The sequence below is a fragment of the Acomys russatus genome, chromosome 9, assembly GCF_903995435.1.
Source record: "Acomys russatus chromosome 9, mAcoRus1.1, whole genome shotgun sequence".
Classification (NCBI taxonomy): domain Eukaryota; kingdom Metazoa; phylum Chordata; class Mammalia; order Rodentia; family Muridae; genus Acomys; species Acomys russatus.
Genome location: NC_067145.1, coordinates 48,827,615 through 48,840,823, shown reverse-complemented (window position 1 = coordinate 48,840,823; position 13,209 = coordinate 48,827,615). Strand labels below are relative to the sequence as shown.

Sequence of the window (13,209 nt, the reverse complement as noted above, 5' to 3'; positions counted from 1 at the left end):
TCTTTCTGGCAACTCTTGGTTTAAGCCTGGGAGAAGCAGTGGTCAGCTGGACAGGAAAAATGCCGTCTCTAACTCTAATCGCTTTCATTTTGCAAGGTGGATTTTTTTTTTGACATAGATTCTGTCCCTTGGAAGGCAAATGACCATAAATAATTCTAAAATATCGTGCTAAATGTTGATATAAAAGGATAATTCCTTAACCACATTTGTTTGATTATCCTACAAACCCATCAGCCAGAAACTGTCGCTTTTATCCACCTTCATTTTTACCTTCCGAGCAGCCCTCTCCATAGCAACTAGAAATGTCTCAGGGCTGAAGTAATCCTCCCCAGCTCCCCGGCACAGTCAAGGAATTTTAAAAACAGAGAGCTTGGGACCACAAAATGCTGTCAGAGATTTAAAGGCCCAGGGGGCTGGATATCAGTAACCGGTTCTCTTTCTTGAGGTAAGTGCTGGTCTTAGAAGGGTTGTGTCACCTTCTCTCATTTTAAAATGCTAACATAAAAGTCTGAAACTTTTTTTTAACCATAAAAATAATCTCAGGATCTTGATATTACCGCACAGGTCATTATTGGCTAAGCTTTGGATCCTACATGAGATCCTGTTGACAGTTTTCATTCCTTACACAATCAGTTGAAGATTTTGCTTTCCCCATACATTCTGATTGACTCTAAAGCTATTTCCCACTTTCTCAGGGACTGTTGAGTAAGTAGATTTAGCATTCTTCTGGCGTCTTGAGATTTTTCTAAGATAGCTCATTTTCCAGAGTCTTGATTTCTACTAGGCTAAAAAGTAAGTAGAATTTCCTGAGTATACCTTTTTTTTTTTCCGGTGCACTGTCCTCTTCAAAGACTTATAATTCAGTGCGATATCGGAAAGTTGTTAGAAGTCATTTTAAGAAGTCTTTAATTTTCTTCACTGACTTCACATGCTTAGTTTACGGTGTTGTGGCTCTCTCCAGATCCTGTGCCAGCCACAGCTTGCACACAAGGAAAATGCACCCTCTTAACTATTTAACTGGTTAATGTAGATACGGTTTCCTGGCCACTGGGAGTCAGGAAGTTTTCTGCCTACAAGCTACTTGCAGACCCTCCCCCCCCGTTGTTGCCACTGCAAGTCCCTTTAACCACCCAGTTACTGAGTCCTTTCAAATGTGTTGCACACACGATCATTTAAGCCTTTATTTTTCCCCTTCTACCCCAGAAATCCCTCTGGTTCTAAGTCTATTTGGCACCTACCCCGACCCCAGGCCAACTCAAGCCAAAGGAAGAGTCGACATGTGCTTCTGGACAAAGCTCTCAGTGTTGATGATGTTACTGCCCTGCCCACTCAGCCTGGATTCCACTACTGAGACCGGCAAAGTCTCAGGGAGCCAAGGTCTGCTACAAGTCCTGAGGGTCCTTTCTGCTGGTGATCACCGGTCCCTCGACCATTCCCGAAGCCTCATCAAAATTCTGTTCGAGAAGACTGGGTGTCCACAGAGAACAAATGGAATGCAAGGAGACTGCAAGCTGGTGAGTAAAGTACAGTGGGATCCGGCACTAAGAATCGCTCGAAAAGGGAACGGTGGGTCTCTCAGAGATCAATTTATCCCAGCGAAATGTCATAGAAAGCTCATATGCGAAAGGGAGGTGCTGCATGGCATGATAATGTCCCGAGTCTGGGTCACAACAACCATCATTCACAAGGGATACATATTTTTTCCAGTGGGAAAATAATGTCTAAGCTTTCTAGAGCCACTCTGCTCTTTTATGGGTACTGGCTTGTTGACATGAATGCTTAGTCCAGCCTTATTTCTGCCTTTCTGGGGTTCTTTTACACTCTTCAGTGGCCATACACGACGTTAGACAGAGGCTATTGATCTTCGATGGGACAGTCACAGCATTCTGATGTTTGTCTAACATTCAACTCCTGAGTGCGCTCTCCTAGGTGTCACTTGGTGTTTTCTCAGTTTTTGTGTGGCAAGTAGTTAATGCCTTGATAATCATTAGTAGTGAGCAATCAGAGCTGCAGGAGAGAAATGCTGCGGTTGAGAGTTGAAGCTGGAGCCAGTCACCCAAGGCCTGTCTCACAGCTTCATTTCCTAGTGTAGCAAGTGAACCCTCCCCTGTCTACTCACCAGAATCACTTGTGCGAGTCTCATAACTACGGCATTAAAGCTTCCTCCTCCCCAGACTGAATCTTGAATTGGCTGAGGATAGTTTTTGGTGTCGTGGTTGTTTTTATTTCCTTCTCTCTCCCTCCCTCCCTCCCTTCCTCCCTTTCTCTCTGTTTCCTTTTTAAACTTAAAAAAATATTTATTTATTTATTCACTTTATGTGATCATGGCACCCTCTCTCCTCCCAGCCTACTCTCTCTCCCTCTTTCCCCATGCCCAGTCCCCTATTCCTCAGAAAAGGGGAGCACTCACCATCCCAGCTTATCAAGTTGCATCAGGACTCAGTTGCACATCCCCTTCCCCTGTGGCTTGACAAGGCAGCCCTGCCAAGGGGGGGCAGGTGATCAAAAAGCAGACAACAGAGTCCCTGTCAGAGACAGCCCCTGCTTCCTTTACTAGGGGACCCACATTAAGCCTGAGCTGCCCATCTGCTACATCTGTGTACAGGTCTAGGTCCAGTCTATGCATGATTTTTGGTTGGTGCCTCAGTCTACACAACCCCTCTGGGCCCTGGTTAGTTGGCTCTGTTTTTGATCTTGTGGAGCTCCTGTCACCTCCGGGTCCTTTTATTCACCCCCCCCCCACTTTTCCATAAGACTCCCTGTGCTTCATTTAATGTTTGGCTGTGTGTCTCAGCAACTCTCCCACTGCTGGGTTTAGCCTTTCAGAGGACAGCTATGCTAGTCTCCTGTTTGTAAGCATAGAAGAAAATCTTTTAAAGTGTCAGGGGTTGGCTCTCTTCCATGGGGTGGATCTCAAGTTGGACCAGGTATTGGTTAGACATTCCCTCAATCTCTGTTCTATCTTTATCCATGCACATCTTGCAGACAGGGTAAAGTTTGGGTCAAAGCTTTTGAGGGTGGGTTGGTGTTCCCTTCACTCCACTAGGAGTCCCGTCTAGTGAGGGGGTGGCCTCTTCAGTCTTCATGACTCCTGCTTCAAGAAGTCTTAGCTAGAGTCACCCCCATATCCTCCCACAATCCTAGGTCTCTAGACTGTCACAGAGATGCCTCATGACTTTGCCTATAGTTTCTCTTTTCTCTTCAGGCCTTTTGTCCTCCCACCCCCTCTCTCCCCTGGTCTGATAACCACCCTCATTTCTCTATGCTTTCCCTCGGTAACCTTGTTCCGTCTCTTCAACTACTTCTGCTGTCTATTCTGTTTCCCCTTCTGAGTAAGATTTAATCATCCTCTGCTTGGTCCTCTTTGTTACTTATCTTCTATGGGTCTTTGAATTGTAGTATGTTTATCCTATCCTATATGGCTAAAATCCACCATCTTTTGGAGATATACCCAGGAGTGGTATAGCTGGGTCTTGAGGTAGCACTTTTCCTAATTTTTTTGAGAAAGGTGCCAGATTGATTTCCAAAGTGGTTGTACAAGATTGCACTCCCGCCAGCAATGGAGGAGTGTTCCCCTTTCTCCATATTTTTTCCAGCCTGTGCTGTCATTTGAGTCTTTGATCTTGGACATTCTGATAGATGTAAGATAGAATCTCAGAGTTGTTTTGATTTACATTTCCCTGATGACCAAGGATAGTGAACATTTCTTTAAGTGCTTCTCAGCTATTTGATATTCCTCTCTTGAGAATTCTCTACTCACCTCTGTACCCCATTTTTAATTGGATTATTTTGTTTGTTGCTGTTTAATTTTTTGAGTTCTTTATATATTTTGGATATTAGCCCTTTGTCAGATGGAGTGTTGGCTAACATCTTTTCCCAATCTGTAGACTGCTGATTTGTTCTCTTGATAGTGTCTTTTGCTTTATAGAAGCTTTTCAGATTCATGAGGTCCTATTTATTAATTGTTGAACTTAATGCCTGAGCTGTTGGTGTTCCGTTCTTTATTAGATTTAGTGTATGTGGTTTTATGTTGATGTCTTTGATCCACTTGGATTTGAGTTTTGTTCAGGGTGGTAAATATGGACCTGTTTGCATTTTTCTACATGCAGATACCCAGCTAGACCAGCACCACTTGTTGAAGATGCTTTCTTTTTCCTATTGTATAGTTTTGGCTTCTTTGTCAAATGTCAAGTGTCTGTAACTATGTGGGTTTATTTATGGGTCTTCAATTTAATGCCACTGATCAACCATTCTATTTCTATGCCAGTACCATGCAGTTGTTTTTTTTTTTTTTTATTACTATTGCTCTTTAGTATAGCTTGAAGTCAAGGATGGAGATACCTCGAGAAGTTCTTTTATTGTATAGGATTGTTTTAGCTATTCTGTTTTTTTCCCACATGAAGTTTAGAATTGTTCTTTCAAGGTCTGTAAAGAATTGTGTAGGTATTTTGATAGGAATTGCATTTATCTGTAGATTGCTTTTGGTAAGATGGCCATTTATACTATATTAATCCTACTGATCCATGAGCATGGTATATCTTTCCATTTCTGATATATTCTTCAATTCCTTTCTTCAGAGACTTGAAGTACTTGTCATACAGGCCTTTCACTTGTTTAGTTAGAGATACACTAACATACTTTGTATTATTTGTGGCTAATGTGAAGGGTAGTTTTCTTATTTCTTTCTCAGCTGGGAAGACTACTGACTTTTAAAATTAATATTGTATTCAGATTCTTTGATGAAAGTTTTTATTGGCTGTAGGAGTTCTCTGGTGGAAATTTTGGGGTCATGTATGTATGCTATCACATCATCTGTAAATATTGATACTTTGACTTCTTCCTTTCCAATTTATATCCTCTTGATTGCCTTTAGTTGTCTTATTGCTCTGTCCAGGACTCCAAGTATTATATTGAAGAGCTATGGTGAGATTGGGAAGCCTTATCTTGTCCTTCAGTTTTGTGTAGGGTGATAAATATGGATCTATTTGCATTTTTCCATGTAAATATGTAGACATGTAGATTTCAGTGGGGTTGCTTTATGTTTCTCTCTATTTAATTTTATGTTGGCTATATAGGCTTGGTGTATATTACCTTTACTATGTTTAGGTATGTGCCTTGTATTCCTGATCTTTCCATGCCTTTTATCATAAAGGATTGTTGTATTTTGTTGAATGCATTTTTGTCATCTAATTAGATGATCATGTTTTTTTTTTCTTTAATTTGTTTAGATGGTGAGTTACATTGATGGATTTTCATATATTGAACCACCCCTACATGTCTGGGATGAATCCTACTTCATCATGGTGGATGATATTTTTGATGTGTTCTTGGATTTGGTTTGTGAGCATTTTATTGAGTATTTTTGTATCAGAGTTCATAAGGGAAATTGGTTTGAAATTCTTTTTCCTTTTTTTTTTTTTTTTTTTGGTCTTTGTGTGGTTTAGGTATCATGGTGACTGTGGTCTCATAGAATGAGTTTGGTAATGCTTCTTTTGTGGAATAGTTTGAGTAGTATTGGTATTAGCTTTTCTTTGAAAGTCTGGTGTAATTCTATACTGAAACTATTTGACCATGGGCTTGCTTTTTTTTTTTTTGTAAACTTTTATTGACTGCTTCTATTTCTTTAGGGATTACAAGACTATTTAATTTGTTTACATGATCCTGATTTAACTTTGGTAAGTGAAGTGTATCAAGAAAACTGTCCATTTCATTTAGATTTTCCTTTTTTTCCATTTTTCTTAATTTTATTATTTTTAATATATTTTATTTTACTAATTTATTCATATTACATCTCAATTGTTATCCCATCCCTTGTATCCTCCCATTCCTCCCTCCCTCCCATTTTCCTTTTATTCCCTTCCCCTATGACTGTGACTGAGAGGGACCTCTTCCCCCTGTATATGCTCATAGGGTATCAAGTCTCTTCTTGGTAGCCTGCTATCCTTTCTCTAAGTGCCAACAGGCCTCCAGATTTTCCAGTTTGGGAGTATAGGCTTTTAAAGTAAGATCTAATGATTCTTTGGGTTTCCTCAGTGTCTGTTATTATGTCTCCCATTTCAGATTTTGTTGATTTGGATACTGTCTTTCTGCCTTTTAGTTAGTTTGGCTAAAGGTTTTTCTATCTTGTTGATTTTCTCAAAGAAGCAGTTCTTAGCTTCATTGATTCTTTGAATTGTTTCTTTGTTTCTAATTTACTGACTTTAGCCTGGACTTTGATTACTTAAGGCCATCTATTCTGCTTGGGTATGTTTGCCCCTCTTTTTTCTAAAGCTTTCAAGTGAGCTGATAAGTTATTAGTATGATACCTCTCCAGTTTTTTATGAAGGTAGTTAGTGCTGTGAACTTTCCTCTTAGGACCACTTTCATTGTGTCCCATAAGCTTGGGTATGATGTTCTTTCATTTTCATTGACTTCTAAGAAGTCTTTAATTTCTTTCTTTATTTCTTCCTTGACCCAGTGGTCACTGAGTAGGGAGTTGTTCAGTTTCTATAAGTGTGTAGGCTTTTTGTTATTTTGTTTTCTTGAATATATTTTCTGGTGTCTGGTGCTCAGAATTTTTTTCTTCTATTCCTATTATTTTTAAGTTTGTCTTTTCATTGTGTCCTTTATTTCTTGGATGTTTTATGTCAGGAATTTTTCCAACTTAATATTTTCTTTGACAGATGTAACAATTTCTTCAATTGTATTGTCTATGCCTGAGATTCTTTCTTATATCTCTTGTATTGTATTGGTGATGTTTGCCTCTGTGGTTCCTCTTCTCTTCCCTAAATTTTCCATCTCCAGGATTTCCTTGGCTTGTATTTTCTTTATTGATTCTATATCCATTTTTAGATCTTGAACCATTTTATTCATATCTTTCACCTGCTTGATTGTGTTTTCCTGTATTTATTTAAGTGATTTGTTCAATTCCTCCTTAAAGTCCTATATTTGTTTGATTACATTTTCCTATACTTCTTTGAGGGATTTGTTAACTTCCTTTTTAAATGTTTCTACCATGTCATATGCATAATTTTAAGGTCATTTTCCTGTGTTTCAGTTGTATTAGGATATCTAGAGCTTGCTGCCATATTGCCCTAGTTTTTGTTGATTGTGTTCTTATACTGGCCTTTAGCTATCTGGTTGTTTCTGGCATTGGCTAGTTGTTCTTAGAGCCTGCTGTGTTTCTTGGACATGTGGGAAAAGCCCCAGATCAAAATCTCGGGGCTGAATCTCCTTCCATTGCATACAGCTCTGCTCTGATGGTTGTGTCTCAGATGAACTTATAAGCAAGGAATTAAGGTGTGGGCTTTTATCCTGTGTGATCTAGTTAGGTTCTGCAAGTCTTCTCAAGATGCTAGTAGAGCCATGAACTGAAGGCTGGGTCTGCACATCTCTAGAATCTAGAGTCATCTTCAGGATGGTAAGATTAGCTGAGAGGTCTTAGAGCGGTACCTTGTGTGTCTGGCAACCAACATCCTCTCCTCTCTCTGGGGGAAGCATGAAGGGATGCTGGTGTTTTGGAGTCAGCAGCCAGGTCACTCGCTTGGTCCACAATCTCTGATTTTCTGCTACTTAGCTACAGTATGCACTGGGCACCACCATCTTGGAAAGTCCCCCTTTTAAACTTTTAATGGATTCTTCATGAATTTCACATCATGCGCGCCAGTCCCACTCATCTCCCAGCCCCTTCATATCAACTATCCACACTTGCAACCCTCTCCAGGTTGCTTTAGCATGACATTGGCAGGGACCGATAATCCCTCCTCATTAGAGTGATTGTGTGTCATGGGAGGAGGCCCATCAGACGTCACTGTAGGTATTTGGGGTCACAAGATGAGGTCCATCAAGTCCCACTGTAGAGGAGTGCTGGATCTCAAACAAGTGCCAACAGAATCCCTCTTTGTCACCCTATTCCAGACCAATGAAAGTTTTAAGGAAAAACCTACAAATCCAGAGTTAAGTGAAAGTATACATAAGTAAAACAGAAACACATAACTGCTTCCAAAGTAAATTTTGACTGGCTTTCTCAATCCAGCAGAGTTCTAGGCTAAGGGTCAGGTGAGGGCTTGCATTTCCTGGCCAAATGTTTTCTGGTTTTTCCCTTTTGGTGACAGGAAGGATCTCGAACAGATAGAATATTTTTCTCTGCTCTTTGTGGACGATAAATAATTCCATAATTATTAAAACACCCGATGGGTCCCAGAGGAGAAGTGTTATAAAAGGCAGTTCTTCTGTGATGACATTAATAGATATAGATAGTAACAACAGACATCCCACTGGAAATAACCAGGAGTCATATCTTATTAATGTCCTCTGAGAGTCGGCCGCAGGGCCATGTTCTGTTTTAATGACATAAAGTGCCTTATTAAGGCTGGCTGAATATTAGCTTTGCTGGGTGAATATAAACAGGCAAGACTGTTTTCCATGTTTGGGGCTGAGGAGGGAGTGGTTGTTTTATGTTGTTGTTAATGATGTTATCAAGGGCTTGGGCAATTTGGCTTCCACTTGAATTATATCTATTCCTGGTCTTGGACATGCTCAGCCTAAGCATTGTGTATGGCTGATCTTCTTCTTCCTCTGGGAAACTGAGGAGAAGGGAAAGTGATAGGAGAGGGCTGGACCCTCCTGAACATTCCTTCTGTAAGGAGTCTAAGAAACATTTCCTTGCCCTTCATGAAAAGAGGTGGGAAAAAATTATCCAGTTTCATAGATATTCAGATTCAAAATGACAGGATTTGGCTTGTTGTTGAGTCTCTTCATTAATTTAATAGTTGCTGACAGGTCGGGCCTGTGTTAGGTACTGTGTGGTAAGTCAAAAGAGCAAGGGGTGGGTTTGTATCACTCAGTGGCTGGGAAAAGGACTGAGGAGGTGCTACTACATTTGTGAAGAGGAGAAAAAAATGTAAAATGGAATTAGAAAAATCGGGGTGAGGTATCTGAGAACACTGGGTGTTTAAAAATAACTCCATTCATGTTGCAGTCTTTAGAAATAAACACTCTGGTCCTGATCCTGGCTTTCCACCGCCCCCCCCCCTTTTTTTTTAAAGGAGAATAATTGGAATGTTTGTTTTTGTTTTTTGGTTCTGGGGACTGAACCTATGGCTTTAGGCATGCTAGGTAAGAGTTCTGCCAACTGCCCTGTATTTCTAGCCCCTAGATGGCATTTTTTATTAATATATTCATATTACATCTCGATTGTTAGCCCTTCCCCTGTTTCCTCCCATTCTTCCCTCCCTCCCACTTCCCCCCTTCTCCCCTCCCCTATGTCTGTGATTGAGGGAGACCTCCTCCCCCTATATGTGCTCTTAGAATATCGAGTCTCTTCTTGGTAACTTGCTATCCTTCCTCTGAGTGCCTCCAGGCCTCCCCATCCAGGGGACGTGGTCAGAAAAGGGGCACCAGAGTTCGTGTGAGAGTAGACGGCATTTTAACGGATGTACAGAGTGACAAATGGAAGAACCCGTCTGCCTCCATCTTAGGCTTAAACACCATCTCATAGTACAGATAAACAAGGCTCATTCCTGCTTATGATGAAACCTCTGTTTCTCAAGGGTGGGGCTGTGCTGTACCTGTAACCCTAACTAGTAATGGTTTTGTACTGCCTGCTCCAGAAAATGGCAACCATGTCTTCATTTAAAAAAAAATTGTTTGTAGCCATCTTGCAACCCCAGGTTTGTTTCAAAAGGCTGTATGGCCACCTATGACTGCCTTGCTATGACTACTTGTTGTTATGACTACTTGTTAGGACTACGTTGTTATGCCCACCTTGCAGCCATGTCTTTGTTTCAGGAGGAATTAAGTTGTTAGACTTAAGTTCTGCTTCTGGAACTCCACTTGTTTTGCCCACCGAGTCCCTCATTCTAGTGAGACTTTAGGCGAGAGTAGCATGGAAGAATGGGGAAATAGTAGGACCCACAGGGTCCTGGAAACCTACAAGAAGAACTTTATGACAGGCAGATCTGCGTCCTGGGGTCCTCCTCAAACTAAGGCACCAGCCAAGGAGAATATAGGCAGTAAGCTTCGAACCCCTACCAAGACCTAGCCAACGAATGTGATATTCTCCACCATTGAGTGGAGAGTGAGATCTGACTCTCACACAAACTCTGGTGCCCCTTTTCTGATCACATCCCCTGGATGGGGAGGCCTGGTGGCACTCAGAGGAAGGATAGCAAGTTACCAAGAAGAGACTCGATATTCTAAGAGCATATATAGGGGGAGGAGGTCTCCCTCAATCACAGACATAGGGGAGGGGAGAAGGGGGGAAGTGGGAGGGAGGGAAGAATGGAAGGAAACAGGGGAAGGGCTAACAATCGAGATGTAATATGAATAAATTAATAAAAAAATGTAATAAAAAAAAGAAATTATCTACCCTGAGCTCTATAAAAGCCACCTTCCTTATATCCAATGCTGCTGACCTCTCAAACCCCACCTCAGCGGCAGGCAGCCTGTGTACACAAACAAACAAACAAACAAATACAAAAGCTTGCTTTAATTATTTGGCCATGGTGATTTGGGTCTGTGGTTTTTCTCCTCCCATCGTTGGGATTAACATAAATAACTCCCAGAGAATAAATAGACTTATAGTGGTAATCAGGGCCCTGCATAGCTTCCTGGAGAGGAAATATCTCTATTCTGAAAGCTTCTAGCCATGGAGGAATATAGAACCTCTTTTCCCAATGCGTAATCAAAGATGCTTAATCAAAGATAATGAGTCTCTTCTGGGAAAACTCTATAGAGTATTGCATGGATACAGGTGCATGTGCTGGTACATACAGCTCACACGCCTGAATTCGGAGTGAAGCTTGGCTTTATCTTCTTTCTCCATTACTTTCCCCCACAGTGTTTGGAGCCAGATGCGTTGCTACTCACAGCTGGGGGAGATTTGGAGGATGAGCTTAGAGAGGAGGTGGTGGAGAGAGTTTCCCTCCTCCTCCTTTATTACATCATCCACCAGGAAGAGATCTGTTCTTCAAAGCTCAACATGAGCAACCGAGAGTATACATTTTACCTGCATAGCCTACTTGGCCTCAGGCAGGATGAAGACTCCTACATCCTGTCACAGAAGGAGACTGAGGACATCTTGGCTTTCACCAGGAAGTACTTTGGCACTTCTGGCAGCCAGGTAAGAAGCAAGGAACTGCTGAGGTGTGGGCTTGCCCTTACTTTTGCTATGTAATTCTAGGACATGAGTGAATGTCTAAGAGAGATAGGTATTTCCAGTTTTAAGTACAAGATAGTTAGTGACATAATTTAAAATTCTGAGTGGAAATGGATTGACTAAATGGAGGATGACTTTTAGCCAGAAGCTGGGTGGGTGGATGAGTAGGCAGGCCAGGTGATATATTGGTCAGCTCTCATCTCTTGAACACCCATGACTCAAAGCTTTGGATCCGTAGCCAAGAAATAAGCTATAGTGGTGGGAGACCATGTGTCTATTTGTCTTGGCTTCAGGCCAGGGAAGAAGGCAGAAACAGTTCAAGTGATGAGTGTATCATTAGCGAGTCCATTGATGAAAAAGCTTGCAAAAGCGTTATTTGCAACAATCAACCCAAAACAACAGCTCCTCTGCTGCTTATAGTTTTGAGTCCAGGCTCATGTTCCTCATCCCCCTCCAGCCCCACCTCTCAGGAAGCAGGCACCTGGTCTTCTGCTGCCTTCATTCTTCTTCTAGGAAAGCTGGCCTTGGGAGCATGCTCTTAGTTACTGGTTTACAACGGGAAGTTCCAGCAGAGAAACATATCTGAACGTAAAATTTATTATTATTGTTCTCAGCATAGGGAGCTGGGGAGGTGGCTTGGTGGGTGAAATGCTCGACACACAAACATAAGCACCTGCATACGGGTTTGCTGCCTTTAGCATCTGTGTAAAAGCCAGGTGTTCTCATTACTCCTGTAACCCCTGTAGGGAAACAGGCAGATATTTGGGACTTTCAGTCAGCCAATTTAGCCAAAATAGCAAGCTGTAGGTTCAATGATAGACACTGTCTCAAAAAACAAAGGTAGAAGATGATTACTGACATCGACCTCTGGCCTCTACATGGGCACACACAGGCCACGTACACATTTCCATATATGTGCATATACCATGTACACACTCACACACCAATCATCATCATCATCATCATCATCATCATCATCATCATCATCATCATCATACCATCTTCACCACCACCATCATTGATACTGAGGCTTGGAGTGAGGGCTTTGTGCATGCTAGGCAAGCACTCTACTACTGAGCTACACCCTCTGACTTATAAATCTTGAGTTTCTAGAAGAGTTCTTTGATAATCTGCACCACAATTTAAAGGGGGGAATGAGCATTAGTTACAAAACAATGGCTGTGAATATTTTTTATCTTTTGGATTTTTCAGTGATTTGTAAAATCAAGCTTAATTCCTAGTTCAAAAGCCAAAGGTCTCTGCTGTCCTCTTCTGCCTCAACAACTGGCAAGCTCTCCTTCCGCTTGTTGCAAATGTGCTTAATATCTCTTATTGGCTTAAAAAGTAGAACATCTATATGAAGCACCTTGCAAATATCTGTATGACACCTCTAGTCCTGTGAACACAAACCTTTGGCCCATTTATTCCTGTTTTAATTTTAGAAAAAGGTTCCTTGATGGAATTAATATTTTAGCTCAACTAAGGAAGTATTCCTATATGTTAACATCTTCATTACAATTTCTCTATGACATAAGATTAGCTTGAGTTACCCAGTAGGATGTTAGGCATCTTGCCCATTCACTGCCTTTTGATATAGATTAAATAGAAATTGAAATCTAGTACTTAAAGGCCAATGGTGGGTAGCAGTGGGTTTCTGGTTATGCTGCACACATAGTCAATGTTCAATCTTTGCAGTGTCTGTAAGACCAAACATTTTTAGAGAATAAAATAAGAGGACATAGAAAATGACTTTTTCCATCTAGTTAACAAGAAGTAAACCACTGTCACAAATATTTTCTAGACTTTAGGACAGTGATATCCTAGAGATAACACTGTGACTCTTGGGTGGTTCCTGGAACCTATTTACCCACAATTACCTAGGTAGCCAGTCAGTCCAGAACTGGCAGAGGCTGTTGACATCTCTCTTCAGGCTTCTTCTTCGTCCTAGGTAGTATAAGCGCTACACGCCAGCCTATCCCTTGCATTCTCGGCTCTTAAAACGCACAGGCCTTGGCTTCCACAGCTCAGGCCCCTAGTTGCATCCTAGATGGTCTCAACCAACTTCTAGGAGA

At 41.3% G+C, this 13,209-nt stretch overlaps 1 protein-coding gene across 1 annotated transcript in view; it reads left to right on the top strand.

The window, feature by feature from the left end:
- Nucleotides 1-280: 280 nt before the first annotated feature.
- Nucleotides 281-13,209, top strand: part of Slc39a12 (solute carrier family 39 member 12) — a 91,671-nt gene continuing 78,742 nt past the window's right edge. The window contains exons 1-3 of the mRNA XM_051151296.1: nucleotides 281-445; nucleotides 1,204-1,514; nucleotides 10,820-11,101. Of these exons, the coding sequence (XP_051007253.1) occupies nucleotides 1,278-1,514; nucleotides 10,820-11,101 (519 nt within the window). The 5' untranslated portion in view covers nucleotides 281-445; nucleotides 1,204-1,277. The remainder of the gene's footprint in view (nucleotides 446-1,203; nucleotides 1,515-10,819; nucleotides 11,102-13,209) is intronic.